The sequence below is a fragment of the Acomys minous genome (genome assembly GCF_964271855.1).
Source record: "Acomys minous genome assembly, chromosome: 16".
Classification (NCBI taxonomy): Eukaryota; Metazoa; Chordata; class Mammalia; order Rodentia; family Muridae; genus Acomys; species Acomys minous.
In genome coordinates, this window is record NC_140498.1 from 2579759 (window position 1) to 2605255 (window position 25497).

The window sequence follows — 25497 nt, forward strand, 5'->3', positions numbered from 1 at the left end:
CACTGTGGCTGCGCAGCTGGTGTCGTCCGCTTTGGAGAGAGAGAGTGTAGTAAACACTCTAACTGGAGACTCCCTTGAAACACTCAGCCGCCACACTATTTCTGAAAATAGCCCGGAAAGTGGAGGATTTCATAAAAGTTCACATTCCTTGGCCCTTCCCCCTTCTCCCCCCCCCCCCCAAATTCCCCACCGCTGATGTGCTTTTCTCGGGTTGTCGCGGCCCTGTGATCTGCCGCTCCCGGGTAGCAACGGCAGCCATCCTATCTCCAGAATAGGCCTGCGAGCTCAGGAGCAGCTCAGGCTGTGGATCCGGGGGGGGCCAGGGTTCCGTAAAGACGTCCATGAGAGGACAGGAGGCGCTCCCGTCATGCCGGGAGGCCTCTCGACGAACATCCGCCACTGGTCAATAGGTTGGGATCGCCATCTTGTTTGCTTGTGCATATTCAACGAAAAAGGCTGAATATTCATGAGGGAGGGCGGGCCCGCCACGCCCTCTTTCCCCCTTTTCTCCCCACCCCCCCCCCCGCCCCGGAACACGCTCCGGGGGCCCCGCCTTTGTTCCCGCCGCGTAGAACGAACCATTTTCCAGGTGTGTGTAGGGGGGGAGGGGGAACGTTAGCAAGACACCGTAGCCGGAAATGAGCTTGAACCCGAGTAGAGGTGACCTAACTTTATCTCCGACTTTTGTAAAAGTCGTCAGCCTTGGAGTGCACGGGAAGTCGGGGAAGGGAGGCGGCAGGGCCAGGAGAAGAAAAAAAAAATCCTCCTCTTCCTCCTCCTCCTGTCACGGCGAAAGAACACCCAACCAGGGAGCCGGAGCCCCGCGGTCAACAACGCCCGGCTCGCGCGCGCGCATTCCCCATCCCCGTCTCCCCTGCGGGCCGGGGCGGGCGGCCCCGTAGCGCAAGGGAGGGCGGGAAAGGAAGGGGCGGGACACAAGGGCGAGTCTATAAAAGGCGTCGTTCAGCCCGTTCTCTCCTCAGAAGCGCCGAGAGCGCGACCGGGACGGTTGGAGAAGAAGGTGGCTCCCGGAAGGGGGAGAGACAAACTGCCGTACCCTCCGCCGTTCGGGATCGCGGTTACTTATTTATTCGTTACCCCGCTTCTTCTTCTTCCTTCCCCTCCCAAAACCTCCCTTCCTCCTTTCTTTTGTTTCCTTTTTTTTTTTTTTGGGTGGGGGGAGGAAGCCGAGGAATCTCCGGAAAGGGAGAGAAGGCTTTCTCTCCGGCCCTTCCCGTTCCCCCCCCCCCCGCCAACCTCCTCCCTTCCCCCTCCTCGGGCCTTTCCCTCCCTTCCCCGGGAGCTCTTTCCTGCTGGCCGCCCAGACGGGTTCTGAGCGCTTAGCCGGCGGTGGCGCAGGCTTTTTGTAGCGAGGTTTGCGCCTGCGCAGCGCGCCTACCTCACCATGCACGGGGGCGGCCCCCCCTCCGGGGACAGCGCATGCCCGCTGCGCACCATCAAGCGAGTGCAGTTCGGAGTCCTGAGCCCGGATGAGTTGGTAAGCTGCTCGTGCGTCCGCGCTGCCTCCGGGGTGGAGGGGCCGGTGGTGTCGCCGGTGTCGCGCGGGGGTCCCGCCTCGCGCTGTAGTCTGAGACGGAGGAGGTGATTCCGTACTTTAGAGTTGCTGCGGCTCAGCGAGCCGTAGTTGAAAGTTTGTACTCAGGACGTGGATTCTCAAGGTCTTTGGGTTTTTTTGTTTGTTTGTTTTTTGTTTTTCCTTCTTTCCTCCCAAAAATACCGAGCACCCTGCTATGTGACAGGCACCAGGAACACACAACAAGGGCCCCTACCTCCTAGAATACCATAAAAAGTCACTGGAATCGAATGGTGTCACGGTTTGAAGACCTGTCGGAGGAGGTGACACTAATGAAGAGCATCGGGCATCTGAGCCATAGGTTCTGGGGCGTGGGCTTATTTTTAGGTGAAGGAAACAGATGTTATGGAACTGAGGAAGAGTGAGCTTGCGTCCTAGAGACTGGCAATCCAGTGCTGGGGCAGGGGTCTGCTGAGGGCGCTTGGGATGTTGCAGAGGATGTTAAAGAGCCCATGTCTATTTTCAGTAGGAAACCACCGGGTAATTATAAACAGAACGACAGCGGTTTTTACCCACATGCGCATAGAGCAGCTCTGTAAAAACCTGCTGGGAAGTGGATGAGGACAGACAGGAGAGCGGCCAGAGAAGGGGGAGTCCCAGGGGATAGCTTTCGGAGACTTGACCTCTGCCTCCTGAAGGAACAGGCGGGAATAGAATGGAGTTAAGTGGCTGTGTTTCTAGACCGAGACAGTTCTATTGGGGTAAAGGCTCAACTATGACAGGACTCATAAAAAACAGGAAAAAAACCTACCTCACAGACCACCACAGAATAAATTCAATATAAATATTCCAACAATGTAATAGAACATCAGAAACCACAGGCTTTTATGGGAGAGATACCAGAACACAAAGCCTTACATTAATAAATTAAATAAAGGTAAATTTTATGGTGAGAGTACAGTGAGCCAAGCATTGTACAGGAAGGAAGCAGATAATGAGCCACTTTTGTTTACCAGAGGCTCTATTGACAGAACTAAAAAACATTATAAATTGATAAACAATTTGTAGTGTGAAGGACGGGGTATGATTTTTCAGCATTTGTTTTGTCTTTTTTGTTTTGCTTTACAAACAGGGCCTCTTTCTTTGTAGTCCTGGCTGCCCAGGAACTTACATTGTAGACCAGGCTGGAATTCTTTTAGTTTTCGCTTGGGCTCAAAGTCAGCCTTTCCTGTACCTGCTAGGCAGGTGCTCCAACCACGTGGCCACTTGAATCTCCAGCTCTTGGTATTTTGAAACAGAATCTTGATGTTCAGTTCAGGCCGCCCTGGAAATGGGGATTCTTCTGCCTCGCCTTCCTGAGTGCCGAGAGCGTAAGTGTGCAACACCACACCTGGCTCTCTTAGACTCCCCAACATACATCAAAGGTTTATAGGGAAAGCTGGAGGTGGTGCTTTAATCCCAGCACCCAGAGGGCAGAGTCAGGTCGATCCCTGTGAGTTCAAGGCCAGCCTGGTTTATGGAGCTAGGTCCAGGACAGCCAAGAATACACAGAGAAACTCTGTCTCAAAAAAACGAAAAAGAAAAAAAACATATAGGGCAGATGAAATGGCTCAACAGTTACTAGTTGCTCTTGTAGAGGACTCAAGTTCAATTCTCAGAACCTGAGTAGTGGCTCACAGCTATTTATCACTCCAGATGTACAGGATCTGACACCTTCTAGCCTCTGTGGACCCTATGCACTTGGAGCACAGACATACAAAGCAGGCAAAACACTAATACACATAAAATTAAAGGATAATTTTAAGCATGGCCTGGTTTTGTACTCCTTTAATCCCAGCACTTGGGGAGGCAGAGGCAGGTGGATCTCTTACGAGTTCGAGGCCAGCCTGGTCTACAAAGGGAACCCAGGACAGCCAGGGCTACACAGAGAAACCCTGTTTCGGAAAACAAAACAACCCAAAAAAGGTCTATGCCTTTGGTTGTGTGGGTGCGGGTGTTTGTGGAGGTCAGCAGTGCAGTGGGAGATGATGTGCTGATGAGCCACCAAGTGTGGTAATAACAGGAAGCCAGGCGGCCAGACAGTGGTGGCGCACACCTTTAATCCCAGCACTCAGGAGGCAGAGGCAGGTGGATCCCTGTGAGTTCAAGGCCAGCCTGGTCTACAAAGTGAGCCCAGGACAATCAAGGCTACACAGAGAGACACTGTCTTGGGAAAAACAAACAAACAAACCAACCAACTGGGCTGGCGAGATGGCTCAGAGGTTAAGAGCACTGACTGGTGTTTGATGCCTTTAATTCTAGCACTCAGAGAGAGGAGGGAGGATCTCTGCCAAGGCCGCGTTTAGTGATACTGCCTCAAAAACCAAAAACCCAACCCTGCACTATAGAACACTGGATAAAGGTTGTGAGTAGACATTTAGCAGCAGAACAAGTGTTTCTTTAGTTAAGGGTTTGGTTCATTAAGGGCCTTCCCTTCAGTCCTCAACTGAACAAAACGGCTTCCTAATAGCAGGTTAAAGGAGTCTCCTAGTCTGATAGCAAAAATACTGAGGAAGTAGGCATGCTTATGCATTGGTGATAGAAGAGTAGATTGGCATAAGTTTTTGGAGGTCATTCAATCTTTAGTATATGTGTCTCTTGACCCAGCACTATACTAAGTTTGTCTTTGTTGTTTGTTTTGTTAGAGTTTCTCTGTAGCCCTGGCTGTCCTGCAGCTCATTTGTAGACCAGGCTGGCTTCAATCTCACAGAGATCTGCCTTCCTTGCCCTCCGCCTCAGTCCTCCTGAAGCTGTAGAAATCTTTTGATCATAATTTTTATTTTATTTTATAGTTTTTCGAGACAGGGTCTCTCTGTGTAGCCTTGGCTGTCCTGGATTAACTCTGTAGACGAGGCTGGCCTCGAACTCACAGCGACCGCCTGCCTCTGCCTCCCGAGTGCTGGGATTAAAGACGTGCGCCACCACTGTCCGGCCTGATCATAATTTTTAGATTTATTTATTTTATGCGTATGAATGTTTTGTCAGCATGTGTGTATGTACACTACATGTGTGCCTGGTGCTGAGAGAAGAGGGCATTGGATCCCCTAATTGGAGTTAAAGAAAGTTGTGAGCAAACATGCTGGTGCTGGGTTCTCTCTAAGAGCAACAAGTGATCTTTACCACTCAGCCATCTCTAGCCGCTATTGCTTTTCTTTTGCAGTTCTGACCTGCTTATCTGTTAACACAGCAAGTTTATCCTTGCTCCAGGGGCTGTTTAATCATTGCTCTGCTGCTTAGAATGACATTGCCCAGACCTCCTAGGGGCCTCCCTTCCTGTCTGTGCCCTCACTATGGTGTCCTTACTCTGTGACGCTTGCCTGTTGTACTACTTTAATAGCCTGTCGCTCTGGGAGGATTGATTTTTTTGACATCTTGTTCTCTATAGAATGCCGTTACTCAGCATTTCAAGTCGTTCCTGGTACTGACTGGCATATAGTTAAAATTATTTGGGTAAATGAATTTTAACATTAATTGAAAATGACAGTTGTGGAGCTGGGTGTGCTGGTGAATGCCTTTAATCCCAGCACTTGGGAGGCAGAGGCAGGTGGGCTCTGTGTTTGGGGCCAGCCTGGTCTACAAATGAGTCCAGGACAACCAGGGCAGTTACACAGAGAAACCCTGTCTCGAGGCGGGGAAAGGACAATTGTGAGTCACCTGAATATTTAATAATAGGAACCCTTCTAGAATAACTTAGATCCCATCTTTCGAATAGAACAAGACTGTCCTAATACTCTGAATCCAGTGTTCCCAAACTGTTGTCACATTTGAGGCACTGTAGCAAAGCCGCGGGCACAGCATTGTTCTGGGCTCTGGAGAGAAGCACAGGTGCACATGGTTCACTTCCAACATTAGGTGGCGCTGGATCCCTTTGAATGACATCATGTGCTTGTGAAGCTGAATTAGTTTTTGTTTGGTTTGGCTTCCTGTTTTTCCCCCTTGTAGTTTTGTGTGTACTAGCGCAGGTGCTTACAGAGATCAGAGGCATCTGACCCCCTAGAGCTGCATTCACGTTGTTTGCCACTTAAAAAAAAAGGTTTGGGGTGTGTGTATGCCGTGTGTATGTGCGGGTGCTTGAAGAGGCCAGAAGAGGTGTTGAACCCCTGGAGCTAGCGTTACAGATGGTTGTGAGCCACCAGACACAGGTGCCAGGAACTGAACTCCAGCCGTCTGCAAGAGCAGTGTGTGGGTTTGGTTTGGTTTGGTTTTTGAGACAGGGTTTCTCTGTGTAGCCCTGGCTGTCCTGAAACTCACTCTGTAGACCAGGCTGGCCTCAAATTCAGGGATCTGCTGCCTCTGCCTCCTGAGTGCTGGGATTACAGGCAGTAAAACTATTCTTAATTCATTATTTATTTAGACAAGGTGTCTATTTAGGCCCAGGCTGGCCTCTTTCTGAGATGACAGGCACACGTCACCACTCCTGGCTCTATTTTAATGAGTTAAATACTCTTCAGCTTGTTTGTTTGTTTGTTTCAGATGGTTACTGGTTGCTAAGAAATAAATATTTTTGTTTGTTTGTTGGCTTTTCAAAACAGGGTTTCTCTGTGTAGCCTTGGCTGTCCTGGACTCTCTGTAGACCAGGCTGGCCTCGAACTCACAGCGATCTGCCTGCCTCTGCCTCCCGAGTGCTGGGATTAAAGGCGTGCGCCATTATGCCTTGTATTTTACCACTTTTAAAATACGCGGCACCTGGAGCTAGAGTGGCTTAACTGCTAAGGAGCTGGCTGCACGAGCATAAGGACCTAGTGGCGGGAGGCACTGGTGTGGAGGTTGCTCCTGTGGTCCCGGCAGGGGCATAGGCAGGAGGGTCCCTGGGGCTTGCTGGCTAGTCAGTCTAGCCACATCGGGGAGCTCCAGGTTCAGTGAGAGCCTGATTTTGAGGGAATTACACGGTTTTTTTGTTTGTTTGGTTTGGTTTTTCAAGACAGGGTTTCTCTATGTAGCCTTGGCTGTCCTGGACTCTGTAGACCAGGCAGATTACTGTGAGTTTGAGGATAGCCTGGTCTACAAAGTGGGTCCAGGACAGCCAAGGCTACACAGAGAAACCCTGTCTTGAAAAACCAATAACAATTTTTTAAAAATGCATGCTGCCACGAGCTAAAGAGATGGTTCGGTGGTTAAGAGCACTGCCTACTGGACCTTGGTCTAGTTCCCGGCACCCACATGGCAGCAGCTTATACCACCTTAACTCCAGTGCTCTCTTCTGGCCTCCTCTGGCACCAGGCACGCACACGCACACAGAACACACAAACATAAGAATACATCTTTTGGAGGGGAAAAGTCTGCTAGACATGGTGGCAGTGCTTGTAAGTTCAAGGCTGTCCTCGTCTAAATTGCTAGTTCCTGGCCATTTAGAGCTACACAGACTCTTTCTTTTGGGAGGCAGAGGCTGGCAGATCACTGTGAGTTCAAGGCCAGCCAAGTTCAGGACAGCCCAGGTAACACAGAGAAACTCTGTCTTAAAAAAACAAAACAAGGCGTGGGTATGGTGGCGCACACCTTTAATCCCAGCACTTGGGAGGCAGTGGGAGGCAGAGGCAGGCGGTCGCTGTGAGTTCGAGGCCAGCCTGGTCTACAGAGTGAGTCCAGGATAGCCAGGGCTACACAGAGAAACCCTGTGTGTGGGGGGGGGAGGATAAGGCTAATATAGAGTGAGCCAAGAAGCCTGTGTTTGACTCTGCTTCCTGACTACAGACACAGTGTGACCAGCTGCTTCACTCTCTTGCCACCATGCCTTTGTCTGTGATTCCCTCAATGCTTGGGGGTGGGGTGGGGTGGAAAAACCAACAACATAAAAAGAGGAATTGGAAGGCTGGAGAAATGTTCAGTTCCCAGCAACCACATGGTGGCTCACAGCCATCTCTGATAAGATCTGGTGCCCTCTTCTGGTGTGCAGGCAAAACACTATACTTAATAATTTTTTTTTTAAAGGAGGAATTGGAAAGGATAGCTGGGTCTTAAACAAATGAATGACTTTACTCAAAGTGTGTGTGTACTGGGGTAAGACCAGAGGGATTGAAAGGTGACTTTGTTGTAGCTGAAGTGTAAATGTGTAAGGTGAGAGAATTATAGCAAATAAAGCTGTGAAGTGAGTTGAAGTCCAAAGATAGGAGGACCAGGCGCTGTGTGTTTGGAACATCCAGAGGGAAGAGAATGAGGTCTTAGTGAACACGTGCGGCTGCTGCTGCGGCTGCTGCTGGTTTGTGTTTTTCCCTGTGGCCTGGGGTAACACATAAAAGACACACGCACGCTGTCTGGTCGTGGTGGTACGTGCCCAGCACTTTAGAGGCAGGGGTGACAGATTCTGGGAGGGGTTGAGGCTACTTAGCAAGGTGGTATTGTCTCTGCTATCGCAGGGGCAGTGGGATGAGTCTGCTTAGGACTAGAGTCTTGGGTTTAATTTCTGCTGACTGTTTGAGACTGAAGGCTTGGGTAAATAACTTGTTGCAATGTCAAGGTTTTGGTATCTAAGAGATAAGAGTTCATTTCTAGGAGGTCAGTGTTAGGATTAGAGAAACTACTTTTGTCTGTATCTTGGAGTTAACACTCAGTGAAGTTTCTGTTAGATTCTTAGAGCTTTATATCTCTAGAAGCTGTGGACCAAAGCCTAATCTGAAAGTCTGGCTTTCATTGTGAAAGGATACTCAGGGTTGCCTTGACCACCGTAGTTACTTCCAAGCCAAGACATGGTTTTTGACAGAGTGCTCGCCTTAGCCTGCTTGTGGCCCTGGGCTTGCCAGGACTGCATCCTCCTCCCCATATGTACAGATGAACAGAAAAGGACCGTGTCTGCAGAGCTTAGGAGGCAGAGGCAGGTGGATCTCTGAGTTCGAGGCCAGCCTGATCCTACGAAGTGAGTCCAGAACAGCCAAGCCTACACAAAGAAACCCTGTCTCAAAAAAGAGGGGGAGAGGGAGAGACTGAATCTGATGTGCCTTGTTTCTTCTCAGGGTGGAGATCTCTTGACAGCACACTGGGCTCTCAGACACAGTGCAGGTGCAGAGAGGGCCCTCCAGAGGATCAGATAATCATGGCCTGATTTCAGCTCGGGAGAAGAAGAAGACAGCCTCTTGAAGCAGCTTGCATCTCTTTTATGTTAAATCTTGTGGCTGTCATTGTGAAATGGAATTTAACCCAGAGAGCTAGCTGGGGGTTCCAGTGCTAGCTACAGGCAGGTGGATTGGGCATAGTGGTACGTGTGTAACCTTAGCTTTTGGAAGAAAAGCAGGATAATTTTTGAATTTGAGGCCAGCATGGACTACATATAACAAGACTGTCTGAGAACAAAACATTAGAGGTAGGTGTAGAGCAAAGGCTCGTATCTGTTAGGAACACAGGAACACACAAAGTGGCTTTTGGGATGTGTTGCTCGAGTTTAGTGTTCAGTTTTAACTGTGCTGACATTCCCATTTCATACCTGGTCAAACAAGTGTTTGGTATTGTCTAAGGCCTTAGTACAGAGCTGTAGCTCTGCAGACTAGGAATCCTACTTAGTTGGTACTGGCTTTTCTTTTCTGCAGAAGCGGATGTCTGTGACAGAGGGTGGTATCAAATACCCAGAGACAACGGAGGGAGGTCGCCCCAAGCTTGGGGGACTAATGGATCCAAGGCAGGGGGTGATTGAGCGGACTGGCCGCTGCCAAACATGTGCAGGTAAGTGCAGGGTCATAGGAGTCCCTGGTGGCATAGTTGTAGGTCCTTAAAGCCAGGAGTGGATGGATACCTAAAAACCTAGTCTCCTAGCGGGGCAGTGGTGGGCACACCTCTAATCCCAGCACTTGGGAGACAAAGCAAGGTGAAACTCTGAGTTCAAAGCCAGCCAGGTCTACAGACAAAGTTCCAGGACAGCTGGGGCTACACAGAAAAACCCTGTCTTGGAAATAAACAAACACTCTAGTCTCTTCAGGGTCAGTAGGAGCTTTGAAGAAAGTTTCAGGTGTTTGTTTCCACAGGAAACATGACGGAGTGTCCTGGCCATTTTGGCCACATCGAACTGGCCAAGCCTGTGTTTCATGTGGGCTTTCTGGTGAAGACGATGAAAGTGTTGCGCTGTGTCTGCTTCTTCTGCTCCAAACTGCTTGTAGATTCTGTGAGTGGGGCACTGGCGTCCAGTCTGGGAGTGTGGTTGCCTTTGGCAGGTGAGGGGAAGCTCCAGTTGACCCTGCTCTGTTCTTTCCCCAGAACAACCCAAAGATTAAGGACATCCTGGCCAAGTCTAAGGGGCAGCCCAAGAAACGCCTCACACATGTCTATGACCTTTGCAAGGGCAAAAACATCTGCGAAGGCGGAGAAGAGATGGACAACAAATTTGGTGTGGAGCAGCCTGAGGGTGATGAGGATCTGACCAAAGAGAAGGTGACAGGGGCTGGCTAAGACTGGGAAAGTAGCTGTGGGAAATTCAGTGAAATGACGATGAGCTGTGGACTCTCATGGTGGGTGTGGCAGGAGTGGCAGGGGCTGGGCTCTGATGCTCCTCTCCTCCTGGAAGGGCCACGGCGGCTGTGGGCGCTACCAGCCCCGGATCCGGCGCTCCGGCCTGGAGCTGTATGCCGAGTGGAAGCACGTGAACGAGGACTCTCAGGAGAAGAAGATCTTGCTGAGTCCAGAGCGGGTGCACGAAATCTTCAAACGCATCTCAGACGAGGAGTGCTTTGTGCTGGGCATGGAGCCTCGCTACGCCCGGCCTGAGTGGATGATCGTCACCGTGCTGCCTGTGCCGCCTCTCTCTGTGCGGCCTGCTGTGGTGATGCAGGGCTCTGCCCGAAACCAGGTCAGCTGCTCTAGGACTCTGCACTGGGTTTCTGGGAAAGGAGCGTGTGCCTAGAGGATGATTGCGAACGCACCTGGGTGTAGCATGTGTGAAGGGCAGGTGGGCCCGTCTGAGTGTGGAAATATGCTGTCACTTGATAGTTGTGTAACCTTTAAAGACACCCTTACCATGGTCCCCGGGAAGGTGAAGGATTTCCACCGTGTGCCGGTCGCGGGTGGCCTGACTGTGGCGAGTTCTTACCTCAGGACGACCTGACTCACAAGCTGGCTGACATTGTGAAGATCAACAACCAGCTGCGGCGGAACGAGCAGAATGGCGCCGCTGCCCACGTCATCGCAGAGGACGTGAAGCTCCTCCAGTTCCATGTGGCCACCATGGTGGACAACGAACTGCCCGGCTTACCCCGGGTGCGTCTGCACACGCCTGCCCGTGTGGGTTGGAGCCAGGGTAGGGGCCGGACTCTGGAGGAGAACCCAGTGCTGACTGCCTGGGTTCCCTTCCTATGTTTTCTTGTAGGCCATGCAGAAGTCTGGCCGTCCCCTCAAGTCCCTGAAGCAACGGTTGAAGGGCAAGGAAGGACGGGTCCGAGGGAATCTGATGGGCAAGCGCGTGGACTTCTCAGCCCGCACTGTCATCACCCCCGACCCTAACCTGTCCATTGACCAAGTCGGTGTGCCTCGCTCCATCGCTGCCAACATGACCTTTGCAGAGATCGTCACCCCCTTCAACATTGACAGGTGTGCTGTGGTCACAGCCAGCAGGTCGGGCGGGACGAGTGCTATCAGGAGCTCACTCGCAGCGTGGAGTGAGGCAGTGACACACTGAAGTCTATAAGTTTGGCATCTGCTTGCAGTTGTGGAATGAAGGTGGGAGTGCATGCGTTTTGGAAAGTATTTTGCTCATTTCATACTTCTTTCCGTCCTAGACTTCAGGAATTAGTTCGCAGGGGGAACAGCCAGTATCCAGGAGCCAAGTACATCATTCGAGACAACGGAGACCGAATTGACTTGCGTTTCCATCCTAAGCCCAGTGACCTGCACCTGCAGACTGGCTATAAGGTGTGTGACAAGCCAAGGCCAGCCTGAGCCAGAGCAGGAAACTGCCTGTAGGACGGGCTGGCCTAGACTGGAGCTTGTTGAGTGGGAGGTGGAAGTTGAGGTGTCATGGGGGTTTGTTGGAGATAGGTTTTCACCATATACCCCAGGCTGACCTGGCACTGGCAGACTTTACGTTCCTGTTCCTCCTGCCTTAGGGTCCTTAGTGTTGGTGTGTGCCGCTGTGATGCTGGGTGCTTTTTGTTTTAAAGGGTTGTGCTGACCCAGTTGTGTTGGCAACCCTGATACCAGAATGGGATTATATCAGCAAGTGCGTGGCCGGGGAGAGAGCTCCATGGATGTTGGTGGTTACTCCATTTGATTATCCATGGTGACCTGGTGATGGACCAGGCTGTGCAGAGGGGGCATTTGATTCACTTTTCAGTGAAAAAAAAATCACAGCATCATCTCTTCCGGTCTACAAGAGATTCTAGGTCCACTGTCATTTCATCCCTAGTGTGACTCCTTCACTGAGCCCTTTTCTGTACCTCGCCTCTCTAGGTGGAACGGCACATGTGTGATGGGGACATTGTTATCTTCAATCGCCAGCCAACTTTGCACAAAATGTCCATGATGGGGCATCGGGTCCGCATCCTCCCCTGGTCTACTTTTCGCTTGAATCTTAGGTCAGTTCCTACCTGAGGGAGTCATGCTGAGATGAGAACAGGCCAAGCCGTCCATTAAGTGTCCCTGAAGCACAGTCCCAACTCTGAGTTCTTTCTCTCTTTGGCTACAGTGTGACAACTCCATACAATGCAGACTTTGATGGGGATGAGATGAATTTGCACCTACCGCAGTCTCTGGAGACACGAGCAGAGATCCAGGAGTTGGCCATGGTGCCGAGAATGATTGTCACCCCCCAAAGCAATCGGCCTGTCATGGGTATTGTGCAGGACACACTCACGGCAGTGCGCAAATTCACCAAGAGAGACGTCTTCCTGGAGCGGGTGTGTGATCTGAACAGAAACCGTCTTGGGTGGGCAAAGGGGTTTTAGAGTATGAAAGAGCCAGAGTAGGAGAGGCACGGTGTTTTCCTTTAATTTCATGTATTATGTGTAAAATAAAGATGGGGGGTGGGCTGGAGAGATGGCTCAGTGGTTAAGAGCGCCACCTGCTCTTCCAGAGGTCCTGAGTTCAATTCCCAGCAACCACATGGTGGCTCACAACCATCTATAATGTGATCTGGTGCCTTCTTCTGGGCTGCAGGTATATGTGCAGGCAGAATACAGTATAAAAATAATAAATAAATAAATTTTTAAAAAATGATTTTAAAAAAAGATGAGGGGAAAGTATGTCCTTGTTAAATTTTTATAATTTCTATATTTTTCTTATTTTCTAATTATTAAAAGAAAAATAAGGTCTTACTATTCTCCCCCCTCTTCCCCCCCCCCCCACAGGGTTTCTCTGTGTAGCCTTGGCTGTCCTGGACTCACTTTGTAGAACAGGCTGGCCTCGAACTCACAGAGATCCTCCTGCCTCTGCCTCCCAAGTGCTGGGATTAGAGGCATATGCCACCAATGCCCGGCTGGTCTTACTATTATAATATTTTGTTTTTTACTAGAAATTTGGAAGACACTTCTAGCATCCTTTTGCTCCACAAATCTGGCTTTCCTCAATGGATAGGACACCTCCTGACATAAACAAAACACACAGTCTGACCTTCTCCCCGCTCTTCTTTTTTCCTTGTTTACCTCACAGGGTGAAGTGATGAACCTCTTAATGTTTCTGTCCACATGGGATGGGAAAGTCCCACAGCCTGCTATCCTCAAGCCCCGGCCCCTGTGGACAGGCAAGCAGATCTTCTCCCTCATCATCCCTGGCCACATCAATTGTATCCGTACCCACAGCACCCATCCCGACGATGAAGACAGTGGCCCTTACAAGCACATCTCTCCTGGAGACACCAAAGTAAGGCATGGCTTCTGGGCACATACAGCAAGGACTTGGACATGGGGATGAGAACAAAACTTTGAGTGAGTGCTTGTCCACAGGTGGTAGTGGAGAATGGGGAGCTTATCATGGGCATCCTCTGTAAGAAGTCCCTGGGCACGTCGGCAGGCTCTCTGGTCCATATCTCCTACCTAGAGATGGGTCATGACATCACCCGCCTCTTCTACTCCAACATCCAGACTGTCATTAACAACTGGCTCCTCATCGAGGGCAAGTACAGCAAGTGCTGCAGATCATACCTGAGTCTTCTTCCCCTCACCCACTGTTTATCCTTTTTTCTTCACACTGTCCTCAAGATTAGCTAGGAGTCCAAAAGTGATTGTTGCTAATGCTTTTTTTCCCCCCTAGGTCACACCATTGGCATTGGGGACTCCATTGCTGACTCCAAGACTTACCAGGACATTCAGAACACTATCAAGAAGGCTAAACAGGATGTAATAGAGGTGAGAAGGAAGGCTGGGCAGAGGAGTTTTCCTAGGGATGTGAGCTTAACAAGAACAAAACAGGTTTAGAGAAAAAAGGGCAAAGAGACTGCAGTGTGTCAGTGAGAACTCTCCCCAGGTCATCGAGAAGGCTCATAACAACGAGCTAGAACCCACCCCGGGAAACACGTTGCGGCAGACATTCGAGAATCAAGTGAATCGTATTCTCAACGATGCTCGAGATAAAACTGGCTCCTCTGCACAGAAATCACTGTCTGAATACAACAACTTCAAGTCTATGGTGGTGTCTGGAGCTAAAGGTTCCAAGATCAACATCTCCCAGGTAAGAAGCTTTATTTTTCCAGACACGTGGCCTACAACAGAGGCTGGAAGTAGAGGGAAGGTAGTGTGTGTGTGTTTTGGTGTGAGAGATGATTTCCCACCCCCACCCCTGCAGCATTGGGTCTTCAGACAAGGTCCACTCACATGTAAAAGGCCTTCTTTAATTTTTAAATTTATTTTTATTTATTTATTCCCCTCCCAGGTCATTGCTGTTGTCGGGCAGCAGAATGTGGAAGGCAAACGGATCCCATTTGGATTTAAGCATCGGACTCTTCCTCACTTTATCAAAGACGATTATGGTCCTGAGAGCCGAGGCTTTGTTGAAAACTCATACTTAGCTGGTCTCACACCCACTGAGTTCTTCTTCCATGCCATGGGAGGACGAGAGGGTCTCATTGACACAGCTGTTAAGACTGCTGAGACTGGTGAGGCCTTCTCGGCCCACGTGTGGGCATGGGGTGGGGGTGGGGGCTCTTGGTCTAAAGGGCTCTGTTCCCAGGGTGAATGTGGCCTCTGCACCTCTGAGCATCTGACCCCCTTGCCCAGGGTACATTCAGCGAAGGCTGATAAAGTCCATGGAGTCAGTGATGGTGAAGTACGATGCGACTGTGCGGAACTCCATCAACCAGGTGGTCCAGCTGCGCTACGGAGAGGACGGCCTGGCAGGCGAGAGCGTTGAGTTCCAGAATCTGGCTACACTTAAACCTTCTAACAAAGCTTTTGAGAAGAAGTAAGAAAGTGTGCAAACAGACAATTCACACCATGTCTCTATTTAAGATTCTTGCTCTAAAGCCGTTCCCAGTGGTCTGTTCACATTTGGAAACCACACTATGTCCTGTGGTGGTGAGAACACAGTCCATGTGTCCCCTGATTTCACCCCTTGTCGCTCCAGATTCCGATTTGATTACACCAATGAGAGGGCCTTGCGGCGCACTCTTCAGGAGGATCTGGTAAAGGATGTGCTGAGCAACGCCCACATACAGAATGAGCTGGAGCGGGAATTTGAGCGGATGCGTGAGGATCGGGAAGTGCTCAGGGTCATCTTCCCTACTGGTGACAGCAAGGTACATGTAAAGAGGGAGGGCTAGCTAGAGGGGCCCTGCTGTTGGATGGCCATCCTGAGTGACAGCTCTCCCTTCAATCCCTCCTCCATCAGGTGGTCCTCCCCTGTAACCTTCTGCGGATGATCTGGAATGCTCAGAAAATCTTTCACATCAACCCTCGTCTCCCCTCTGACCTGCACCCCATCAAAGTGGTAGAGGGTAAGTAAATGGAAAAGAAAGAAAGAAAAAGGAAAGGAAAGGAAAGGACATGACTGCCCCTGGTGTGGTGGAGGAGGAAGTTTATATAGACAAAAGGGAGAGCACAGCCAGGGGCTGTCGCATGGGGAGGGTCCAGAGTGGACGTGGCCCTGAACATGTGAGGAGAGGGGAGCCAGGTGCAGCAGCCAGGAGGCCAAAGGTTCAAAAGGAGCAGGTAGCAAAAATGTTTGGATTATATAGGGAAGGGCAGCCCAGCCCCTGGGCTGGAGAAGTTTAGGGTAAGGGGGCTGGGTATGCCAGCCAGGAGAGCCCTGTAACAGGTAGGGACTGAGGGATGCTGGGAGAACCTGGAGGCCTGGTCCGCTTTGAATATGTTAAATAAGCACCTCTCAGCTGTAAGGAGCACTTGCTTTGCTGTCTGCAGACTAGATGGGAGGACTAGAGTCTGCTGCTATATTTTGATCTGACAATCTCTTTGCCCCTTACTGGGTCCCAGGAGTCAAGGAATTGAGCAAGAAGTTGGTGATTGTGAATGGGGATGACCCACTGAGTCGGCAGGCGCAGGAGAATGCCACGTTGCTCTTCAACATCCACCTGAGATCCACACTCTGCTCTCGGCGCATGGCTGAGGAGTTCCGGCTGAGCGGAGAGGCCTTTGACTGGCTGCTTGGGGAGATAGAGTCCAAGTTCAACCAAGCCATTGTGAGTGCTATGCTTCTCCTTAGCCTTGATTTATTTAGTTAGTTAGTGGTTTCTTTGTTGTTGTTGTTTGTTTGTTTGTTTGTTTCATTCTTTTGCTTATTGGCTTCTATGGTTCCTAGGAGTAGCCGGTTTCTCTTCACATCACTTGATATCTTTGCAAGACTGCTATGCATAGCAATACCATTGTGTCATAGCAACACTAAAAGTGAGGAGGGCCTGGCATGGTGGTGCACGCCTTTAATCCCAGCACTTGGGAGGCAGAGGCAGGTGGAGTCTGAGTTCAAGGCCAGCCTGGTCTTGAAAGTGAGTCCAGGACAGCCAAGGCTATACAGAGAAACCTTGCCTCTACAAAACAAAACAAACAAAAAAGTACATGCTGGAGAGATGGCTCACAGTTACAAGAGTACTGACTGTTTTTCCAGAGGTCCTGAGTTCAATTCCCAGCCACCACATGGTGGCTCACAACCATCTACAATGAGATCTGGTGCCCTCTTCTGACCTGCAGGCCCCACATGCAGTCAGAACATTGTATACACAATACATTTTGGGAAAGGGGGTCAGGGGAGGTTCAAGACAGGGTTTCTCTGTAGCCCTGACTGTCTTGGAATTCACTTTGTAGACCAGGCTGGCCTCATCCACCTGCCTCTGCCTCCCAAGTGCTGGGATTAAAGGCTACGCCACCACTGCCCAGGCTAATATTTTTAGAAGTTCATATGGGGTGGTGTGGGCCTTTAACTCCAGCAAAAGGGTACAGAAGCAGGTGGAGCTCTGTAAGTTCAAGGCCACCCTCGCCAGGGTTATACAGAGAAACCCTGTCTCAGAAAACCAAAAAGAGAATGGATTTAAATGGAAAGAAACCTCCATGTTTGGATTGGAAAACTCAAATGTTGTTAAATGTCTCTAATCCCCAGAGTGAGTTACAGCCTTGGCGCAGTTCTTACCAAAGTCCCAGTGCACTTTTGAGGCAGAAGGTTACAACTTGATCCTAACAACATCCACATGGAAATACGGAAGACCCAGAAACAAAATAATGTTTGAAAGAGAGACAACAAAGCTGATGTGATAGCTCAGTAGATAAAGGTGCTTGTCATTAAGCCTGATGACCCTGTGATGGAAGGAGAGCACTTCTGTGAGCTGTCCTCTGACCTCACACATGTGCCGTGGCAGGCATGGGCCACACATGCACACATGTAGGCATCATGGAGACTGTAGATATGGAGGAGAGAGATGGCTCTGTGGTTTACAACACTGGCTACTTTCACAAAGGACCCAAGTTCAATTCATAGCACCTATATGGTAATTTAACTCCAGTCATAGGATCTGATACCCTCTTCTGGCCTCTGTAGAAACAGAATATACATGCAGGCAAAAGACCATACACATAAATTCAATTTCTTTAGAGACACAAAATGGATTTGGCATGTTATAGTAACTTTTCTGCAGCATAGCCCAAAGCGATTAGGTTATAAAACCCCAGCCCCTGTGGAGGAAATAATTGAGTAAGACGAGGTTTTGCGTGTTTTTTCCTTTGCTACAGTCATCTTTTGCAAGTTCCATAATGACTAACAAATAGGCTCACCCTGACTGCATCCCATAACTTGCAAGATAGGCTTTGTCTAATACCAGCTTTTCCATAGGCCCATCCTGGAGAGATGGTGGGAGCTCTGGCTGCTCAGTCTCTTGGAGAACCTGCCACTCAGATGACCCTGAACACTTTCCACTACGCTGGGGTGTCTGCCAAGAATGTGACACTGGGTGTACCTCGGCTTAAGGAGCTCATCAACATTTCCAAGAAGCCAAAGACCCCGTCACTCACTGTCTTCCTGTTAGGCCAGTCTGCTCGAGATGCTGAGCGGGCCAAGGTAGGAGTCAGGAGAGTAGACCGCCTGACAAGAGGTGGGAACGGCTCTGCTTGAAGATTTCGTTGGAGCTTTTCAGGACTGCAGTGCCGCGTCATGACTTGTCATCTCTTCCTAGGACATTCTGTGCCGCCTGGAACACACAACACTAAGGAAGGTGACTGCCAACACAGCCATCTACTATGACCCCAACCCTCAGAGCACAGTGGTGGCAGAGGATCAGGAGTGGGTCAATGTGTACTACGAGATGCCTGACTTTGATGTGGCCCGAATATCCCCCTGGCTGCTGCGTGTGGAGCTGGACCGAAAGCACATGACCGACCGGAAGCTCACCATGGAACAGATTGCTGAAAAAATCAATGCAGGTAAGGCTGGGCAGGCGCCCGCACGGATGTCCCACACAGGCTCCTGTTCTTTTATGGTCACTTCACTTGAGTCCTAAGAGTCCCCCGTGAACACTGCTTTCCACAGGTCTTTCTTAGGATCCTTAAACCCGACAGTGCTCCCTGTACTTACTTCCCGTCTCAGTGTGTTTGGCTTTGGTTTGGGTATGTGCATGTGTACAGGCACTTGCACATCAGTGGCCAAAGGCTGGCATTGGCCATGTCTTCCTCTTTCATTCTCTGGCTGAACCTGGAGCCCACTGTTTTATCTGGGCTGGATGACCGGCTGATGTGGTTGCACCAGTGAGTCTGTAGGAGCTATCCACCTGTCCTGTCTCCTCACGCCCAGCACTGAGGTCACAGACACGGCCCCTCCACTCCCCACACTGCACTGAGTGCTCTGAACTCAGGTCCTAGTGCTTGCAGAGCAGGTACCTTTCACCCCTAGGCCATCGCCCTGGCCCTGTCCTTTCTACAGAGGTATCTGTGAGGATGGACAAGCCAACAGAACCCTCTGGGAAGTGACGTGAAGTGAGCCTAGGAAACAGTGTGTGTAAGGTGGTCATTCTCATGGGGCATCACTGTCCTACCAGGTTTTGGCGATGATTTGAATTGCATCTTCAATGATGACAATGCAGAAAAGCTGGTCCTTCGTATCCGCATTATGAACAGTGATGAGAACAAGATGCAGGAGGTAAATGGGGACCCAAGGGGATAAAATAAAATCTTGTTTAGTGACCAAAAGCATTAAGATGTGAGAAGTATTGAAGGGTCAGTCACACCCACCTAATACAGGTACAGGAAATGGTTAATAATGATTTTCACAACGATCAGTTAAGGAAAAAATCTTTAAAATAAACCACACAGGGGCCAGGCGGGGTGGCGCAGACCTTTAATCCCAGCACTCGGGAGGCAGAGGCAGGCGGATCGCTGTGAGTTTGAGGCCAGCCTGGTCTACAAAGCGAGTCTAGGACAGCCAAGGCTACACAGAGAGACCCTGTCTCCAAAAACCAAAATAATAATAATTAATAATAATAATAATAACCATACAGCATCCAGATAGACAACAGCATGCTTTGGGGAAGGGGTGCCGACAGCTCTGCCCTTAGCTCTCCACCCAGAGCTCCTGCGTAGACTTCAGCCTTGGGGCAGATGGGCAGCAGGAGGGTTTGTGTTCTTGGGAAATGGTATGTAGCTGACAAGGATCCGCGTGGCTAGTGACGTGGCCCTCAGAGACTGTACCTGTCTGCTGGTCTGGAATGAGCTACACAGATCATAGATTCAGATTCCCTTGAACCTTACGTTTGGTTGGGTTTGGTTTGGTTTTTTGTTGTTTGTTTTCTCTTTGGGTTTTGTTCTTTTGAGTCAGGTTCTGACCATATACCCCATTAGCCCAGGTAAATCATGGTCCTCCTGCCTTACACTTCTGAGGGAGTACTGTGATTACAAGTGTATGCCATCTGCAATTTAGCTAGTTCTGGTTTTAGCTATTCCAAGTCAAGCAGGTGGGAGCATAGAAAGCATTACTTTGGAGAGAGCTGTGGCTGGGAAGATGAAGGAAGGAAAGCCCAAATTGTAAGAAGTCTGGAGCCGGGCGTGGTGGCGCACACCTTTAATCCCAGCACTCAGGAGGCAGAGGCAGGCGGATTATTGTGAGTTCGAGGCCAGCCTGGTCTACAAAGTAAGTCCAGAAAGTCAGGGCTACACAGAGAAACCGTGTCTCAGAAAAACCAAAAAAAGAAAACAAAACAACCCAAAAGGCTTCTTAAGAGCTGGAGAGACACTGGCTGCTCTTCCAGAGGTCCTGTGGTCAATTCCCAGCAACCACATGGTGGCTCACAACCATCTATAATGTGATCTGATGCCCTCCTCTGGCCTGTAGGTGTACATGTAGATGGAGCATTCATATACATAAAGTAAATAAATCTTTAAAAAATAATACTAGTTTAGCTGGGCCCAGTGCTCTTACAGAGGTGGAAGCAGGAGGATTACTGTGAGTTTCTTCAATTCCACTGCTTGAGATGTGGGGCAGGAGAATCAGTGTAGCCTCAGCTCCATGAGTTCCTGTTTCAAAACAAATTTTCAAAAAGGGCGTGGCTAGGTTTTAAAGAGTTTGCTCAGCAGGGAAACCCTATCTCAAAAAACCAAAAACAAAAAATTCATTTATTTGTTTTCTCAAGACAGAGTTTCTCTGTGTAGCCCTGGCTGTCCTAGAACTTGAAGACCCACCTGCCTCTGCCTCCCAAGTTCTGGGATTAAAGGTGTGCGCCACCTCGCCTCACGCCCCCTCCCCAGTTTAGTGCTTGTTACTCTACTTTTTTTTTATTTTGGGGGGGTGGTTTGCTTTTTCAAGTCAGGGTTTCTCTGTCTGTCCTGGACTCGCTTTGTAGACCAGGCTGGCCTCAAACTCACAGCGATCCACCTGCCTCTGCCTCCCAAGTGCTGGGATTAGAGGTTCTGTTCCCAGCACCAGGTACATATACTGTACACAGACATACACCCAAACAGAACACTCATAAGGTAAATATATAAATATTTTGAAAGTTATTTTTAAAACCTAAGAGTCTTAGTGGAGCCAACAAAGCAATTCTTGCTTGGGAGATTATAGTTTGGGAAGGACTGAGGGCGACCAAAGGTGCCAGGGTCACTGACCTCACCTTTGTTGCAGGAGGAAGAGGTTGTGGACAAGATGGATGACGATGTTTTCCTGCGGTGCATTGAGTCTAACATGCTGACAGATATGACCCTGCAGGGAATTGAGCAGATTAGCAAGGTCGGCATCGGAACCCCCATCCACCCTGTGACCGGATGCCCTCCTACCTGTGCCCTTGCTCAGCCTGACTGGAGCTCACTTTGTCTCTCCAGGTGTACATGCACCTGCCTCAGACAGACAACAAGAAGAAGATCATCATCACAGAAGACGGGGAGTTCAAGGCCCTGCAAGAGTGGATCCTGGAGACGGACGGTGTGAGCCTGATGCGGGTGCTGAGCGAGAAGGATGTGGACCCTGTGCGTACCACATCCAATGACATCGTGGAGATCTTCACGGTGAGTCCACAGTGCGTGATGCCTGAACGGACTTCCATGCTGAGGCTTCCTCTCTGAATCCACTTTTTAGTCTAGGATGGACTGACCCCAGGTATCCTCCCTGCCAGTCTGCAGAGTGACAGGGTCAGGGTTGACTCTTTCAACTCCATGGCAGGTGCTGGGCATTGAGGCAGTGCGGAAGGCTCTGGAGCGAGAACTATACCATGTCATCTCCTTTGATGGTTCCTATGTCAATTACCGGCATTTGGCTCTCCTGTGTGACACTATGACATGCCGTGGCCACTTGATGGCCATCACTCGTCATGGAGTCAACCGCCAGGACACTGGACCCCTCATGAAGTGCTCGTTTGAGGAAACGGTAATGGTGGTCTTTCCCCCTGGGTTCAGGAAGGGTGTAGTCCTTCCCCTAGTCTTAAACTCTCAGTAATCCTCCTGCCTCAGCCTTCTGAGGACTTTGCATGCCCAGCTGCTAATGACAGTTTTGTTTTATCGTTATCATGTCTGTGTGTATGAAGCAGGGTCTCACTGTGTACCCCTCACTGAAATTCCCTGTGTAGACCAGGCTGGCTTTGAACTCAAGAAGATCCTTCTGTCTCTGTCTCCCAAGTGGTGGGATTAAATGCGTGAGCCATCATTCCCAGCTTAGTAAAGGCAGATTCTGAGTCGGCCAAGAGGGGGAGCTGTGTCAGGGTAGGGAATGTGCAGGCCATGGCACTGCCCTCTGCTAACTGTGGGTGCTGTGGTGTGTAGGGGATTGATGTGTCTTCTGGTTGTTCAGGTGGATGTCCTCATGGAAGCAGCTGCCCATGGGGAGAGTGACCCCATGAAGGGGGTCTCTGAGAACATCATGCTGGGCCAGCTGGCTCCAGCTGGCACTGGCTGTTTTGACCTCCTGCTTGATGCTGAGAAGTGCAAATATGGCATGGAGATCCCCACCAACATCCCTGGTCTGGGAGCTGCTGGACGTGAGTCTGGGGGCTTCAGCTGTGTAGGACTGGCTGGGTCTGTGGAGGATGGGTAAGGGTAGCCATGCGAGGGAGGGTGCTGTTAGTCCCTGAGTGCTGTTCCTCGTGAATTATTCTCGGTTTCTTTGCAGCTACTGGCATGTTCTTTGGCTCTGCACCCAGCCCAATGGGAGGAATATCTCCTGCAATGACACCCTGGAACCAGGGTGCAACCCCAGCCTATGGTGCCTGGTCCCCAAGTGTTGGTGAGTAGCCTAGTCCAGGGAAAGCCTTGTCCCGGCAGGTTGTGGGGGCTGGGGAAGGTCTACTTGAGCTCCGGCTTATGCCACCTGTTCTTCCTTTCAGGGAGTGGGATGACCCCAGGAGCAGCTGGCTTCTCTCCCAGTGCTGCATCTGATGCCAGTGGCTTCAGCCCCGGTTACTCCCCTGCATGGTCTCCCACACCAGGCTCTCCAGGCTCCCCTGGACCCTCAAGCCCCTACATCCCCTCACCAGGTGAGCTGCTGTGCCCCTTTCCGCCTCACTCCTATGCCAGGCTCTCCATCACTTACCTCCCTTTTTGTCTTTTCCTATAGGTGGTGCTATGTCTCCCAGCTACTCACCAACATCACCTGCGTATGAGCCACGCTCCCCTGGCGGATACACACCCCAGAGCCCCTCATACTCCCCTACTTCACCTTCCTACTCCCCAACGTCTCCATCTTACTCTCCAACCAGCCCCAACTATAGCCCGACCTCGCCCAGCTACTCGCCGACCTCGCCCAGCTACTCACCCACCTCTCCATCTTACTCGCCAACCTCGCCCAGCTACTCCCCAACATCTCCAAGCTATTCACCAACATCCCCCAGCTACTCCCCAACTTCTCCCAGCTACTCCCCAACATCCCCCAGCTACTCCCCAACGTCCCCCAGCTACTCCCCAACGTCTCCCAGCTATTCACCAACCTCGCCTAGCTATTCTCCCACTTCCCCCAGCTACTCCCCAACATCTCCCAGCTACTCCCCAACATCTCCCAGCTACTCACCAACTTCTCCAAGCTACTCACCCACGAGCCCTAACTATTCTCCAACTAGTCCCAATTATACCCCAACGTCACCCAGCTACAGCCCCACGTCACCTAGCTACTCACCTACCAGTCCAAACTACACACCAACCAGCCCTAACTACAGCCCAACCTCTCCAAGCTACTCCCCAACTTCACCTAGCTACTCCCCGACCTCACCGAGCTACTCCCCCTCCAGCCCACGGTACACACCACAGTCTCCAACCTATACACCAAGCTCACCAAGCTACAGTCCCAGCTCACCGAGCTACAGCCCAACTTCGCCCAAGTATACCCCAACTAGTCCTTCCTACAGTCCCAGCTCACCAGAGTACACCCCAACCTCTCCCAAGTACTCGCCTACTAGCCCTAAATATTCCCCCACTTCTCCCAAGTACTCGCCCACTAGCCCCACGTACTCACCTACCACCCCAAAATACTCGCCCACCTCTCCTACGTACTCACCAACCTCCCCAGTCTACACCCCAACCTCCCCCAAGTACTCACCTACTAGCCCCACCTACTCCCCCACCTCCCCCAAGTACTCGCCCACCAGCCCCACCTACTCCCCCACCTCCCCCAAGGGCTCCACCTACTCTCCCACTTCTCCTGGCTACTCGCCTACTAGCCCCACCTACAGCCTCACCAGCCCGGCCATCAGCCCAGACGACAGTGATGAGGAAAACTGAGAGTGAGTGGGGCACAGCGGCGGCAGGTTAGGGTGAGAGACGCTCAGTGCTTTCCGCCCTGTACATCACCCGTGACACAGTCTCCTGGGTCCCACGTTTGGTCTTGTCCTCCATTCCTCCATCGACTCACTGCAGGGCCTTGTTGCCCCACCAGTTCCCTGCCTGACCCCACCGTGGAGGTCTTTGCTTGCCTGTGCCTTGACTACAGGCATTTTAACCTCGGAAGGTTAGTTCCTGCTTTGGGTCATACATGTGATCTGGACGAACAAAGCTTAAGCTGCCTTTTGTCTGTTATTTTTTGAAATTTAAATAAAGTTTACTAATTTTGACCAAAAGTCTATATTGTGCTGCTTAGTTGGGGCTTCATGTGCATGTGCGTTCTGCTTATGTGCGGAGTCTGCACACGCCTGCAGTGCTGTTGGAGCTAGAGTCACAGGGTACTGTGAGCCGCCACGTGGGCGCTGAGGACTGAGCAGAGGAGCAGCAGCCAGGGCGCTAACCTGACCGTCTCTGTCTGAGTCTCCGCAGCCTCCAGCTCAGGCTCTCTGCCTCGGAAATGCTGAGATTAAAGGTGGGGGCGCACACGCCTGTAATCCCAGCACTCGGGAGGCAGAGGCAGGTGGATCACTGTGAGTTCTAGGCCAGCCTGGTCTACAAAGTGAGTCAGGACAGCCAAGGATACACAGAGGAACCCTGTCTCTATAAAAATTAAATTTAAAAAAAAGAAAGGAGGGGCTGGAGAGATGGCTCAGAGGTTAAGAGCACCGTCTGCTCTTCCAGAGGGCCTGAGTTCAGTTCCCAGCAACCACATGGTAGCTCACAACCATCTATAATGAGATCTGGTGCCCTCTTCTGGCCTGTAGGTGGACCTGCAGACATGCAGACAGAACATTGTAAAAATAATAAATAAATAAATATTAAAAAAAGAAAAAAGTAATGTGCTGTTGGAGTATTACAATACAATTTCCATAAGGGAAATAGTTGAATATTATACATGGTTGACTCTTAATTTGTTTGTTTTTAGAAGTGTTGCTTTCTGCTTTTCTACCTTTGTGGAAAGTTATTTACTCAACCGTTTTTATTAACTTGGGCATGTTATTTTAGCTCCAAATACTTAAATTGAATATTTAAGGAAATTAAATGGAAAACTGGCATGTGATACATGTGGGCCAGTACAAGGAAACCAACTCCCACAAATCTTCTGACCTCCACATGTGCATCACTTTTTTGTTTGTTTGGTTGGTTGGTTTAGTTTTTTTGTTGTTGTTGTTTTTTGTTTTGAGACAGGGTTTCTCTGTGTAGCCTTGGCTGTCCTGGACTCACTTTGTAGACCAAGCTGTCCTCGAACTCTCAGCAATCCAACATTTTTTTTTTTTTTTAAGTAGTAAAGGGCTGGAA

The 25497-nt window shown here is 50.3% G+C and overlaps 1 protein-coding gene across 1 annotated transcript; it reads left to right on the plus strand.

Annotated features, from left to right (window-relative positions):
• Positions 1 to 954: 954 nt before the first annotated feature.
• Positions 955 to 24434, plus strand: POLR2A (RNA polymerase II subunit A). The gene is made up of 29 exons (XM_084764339.1): positions 955 to 1498; positions 9091 to 9223; positions 9523 to 9659; positions 9752 to 9925; positions 10059 to 10340; positions 10586 to 10747; positions 10857 to 11077; positions 11266 to 11398; positions 11936 to 12060; positions 12171 to 12381; positions 13133 to 13342; positions 13426 to 13594; positions 13733 to 13827; positions 13946 to 14149; positions 14351 to 14573; positions 14695 to 14878; positions 15041 to 15212; positions 15305 to 15410; positions 15907 to 16112; positions 17750 to 17974; positions 18090 to 18336; positions 18948 to 19048; positions 21023 to 21127; positions 21220 to 21402; positions 21557 to 21760; positions 22181 to 22367; positions 22499 to 22612; positions 22713 to 22862; positions 22943 to 24434. The coding sequence occupies exons 1-29, from the start codon at positions 1406 to 1408 to the stop codon at positions 24097 to 24099; spliced, it is 5913 nt and encodes a 1970-aa protein (XP_084620465.1). The 5' UTR covers positions 955 to 1405; the 3' UTR covers positions 24100 to 24434.
• The last annotated feature ends 1063 nt before the right edge of the window (positions 24435 to 25497 follow it).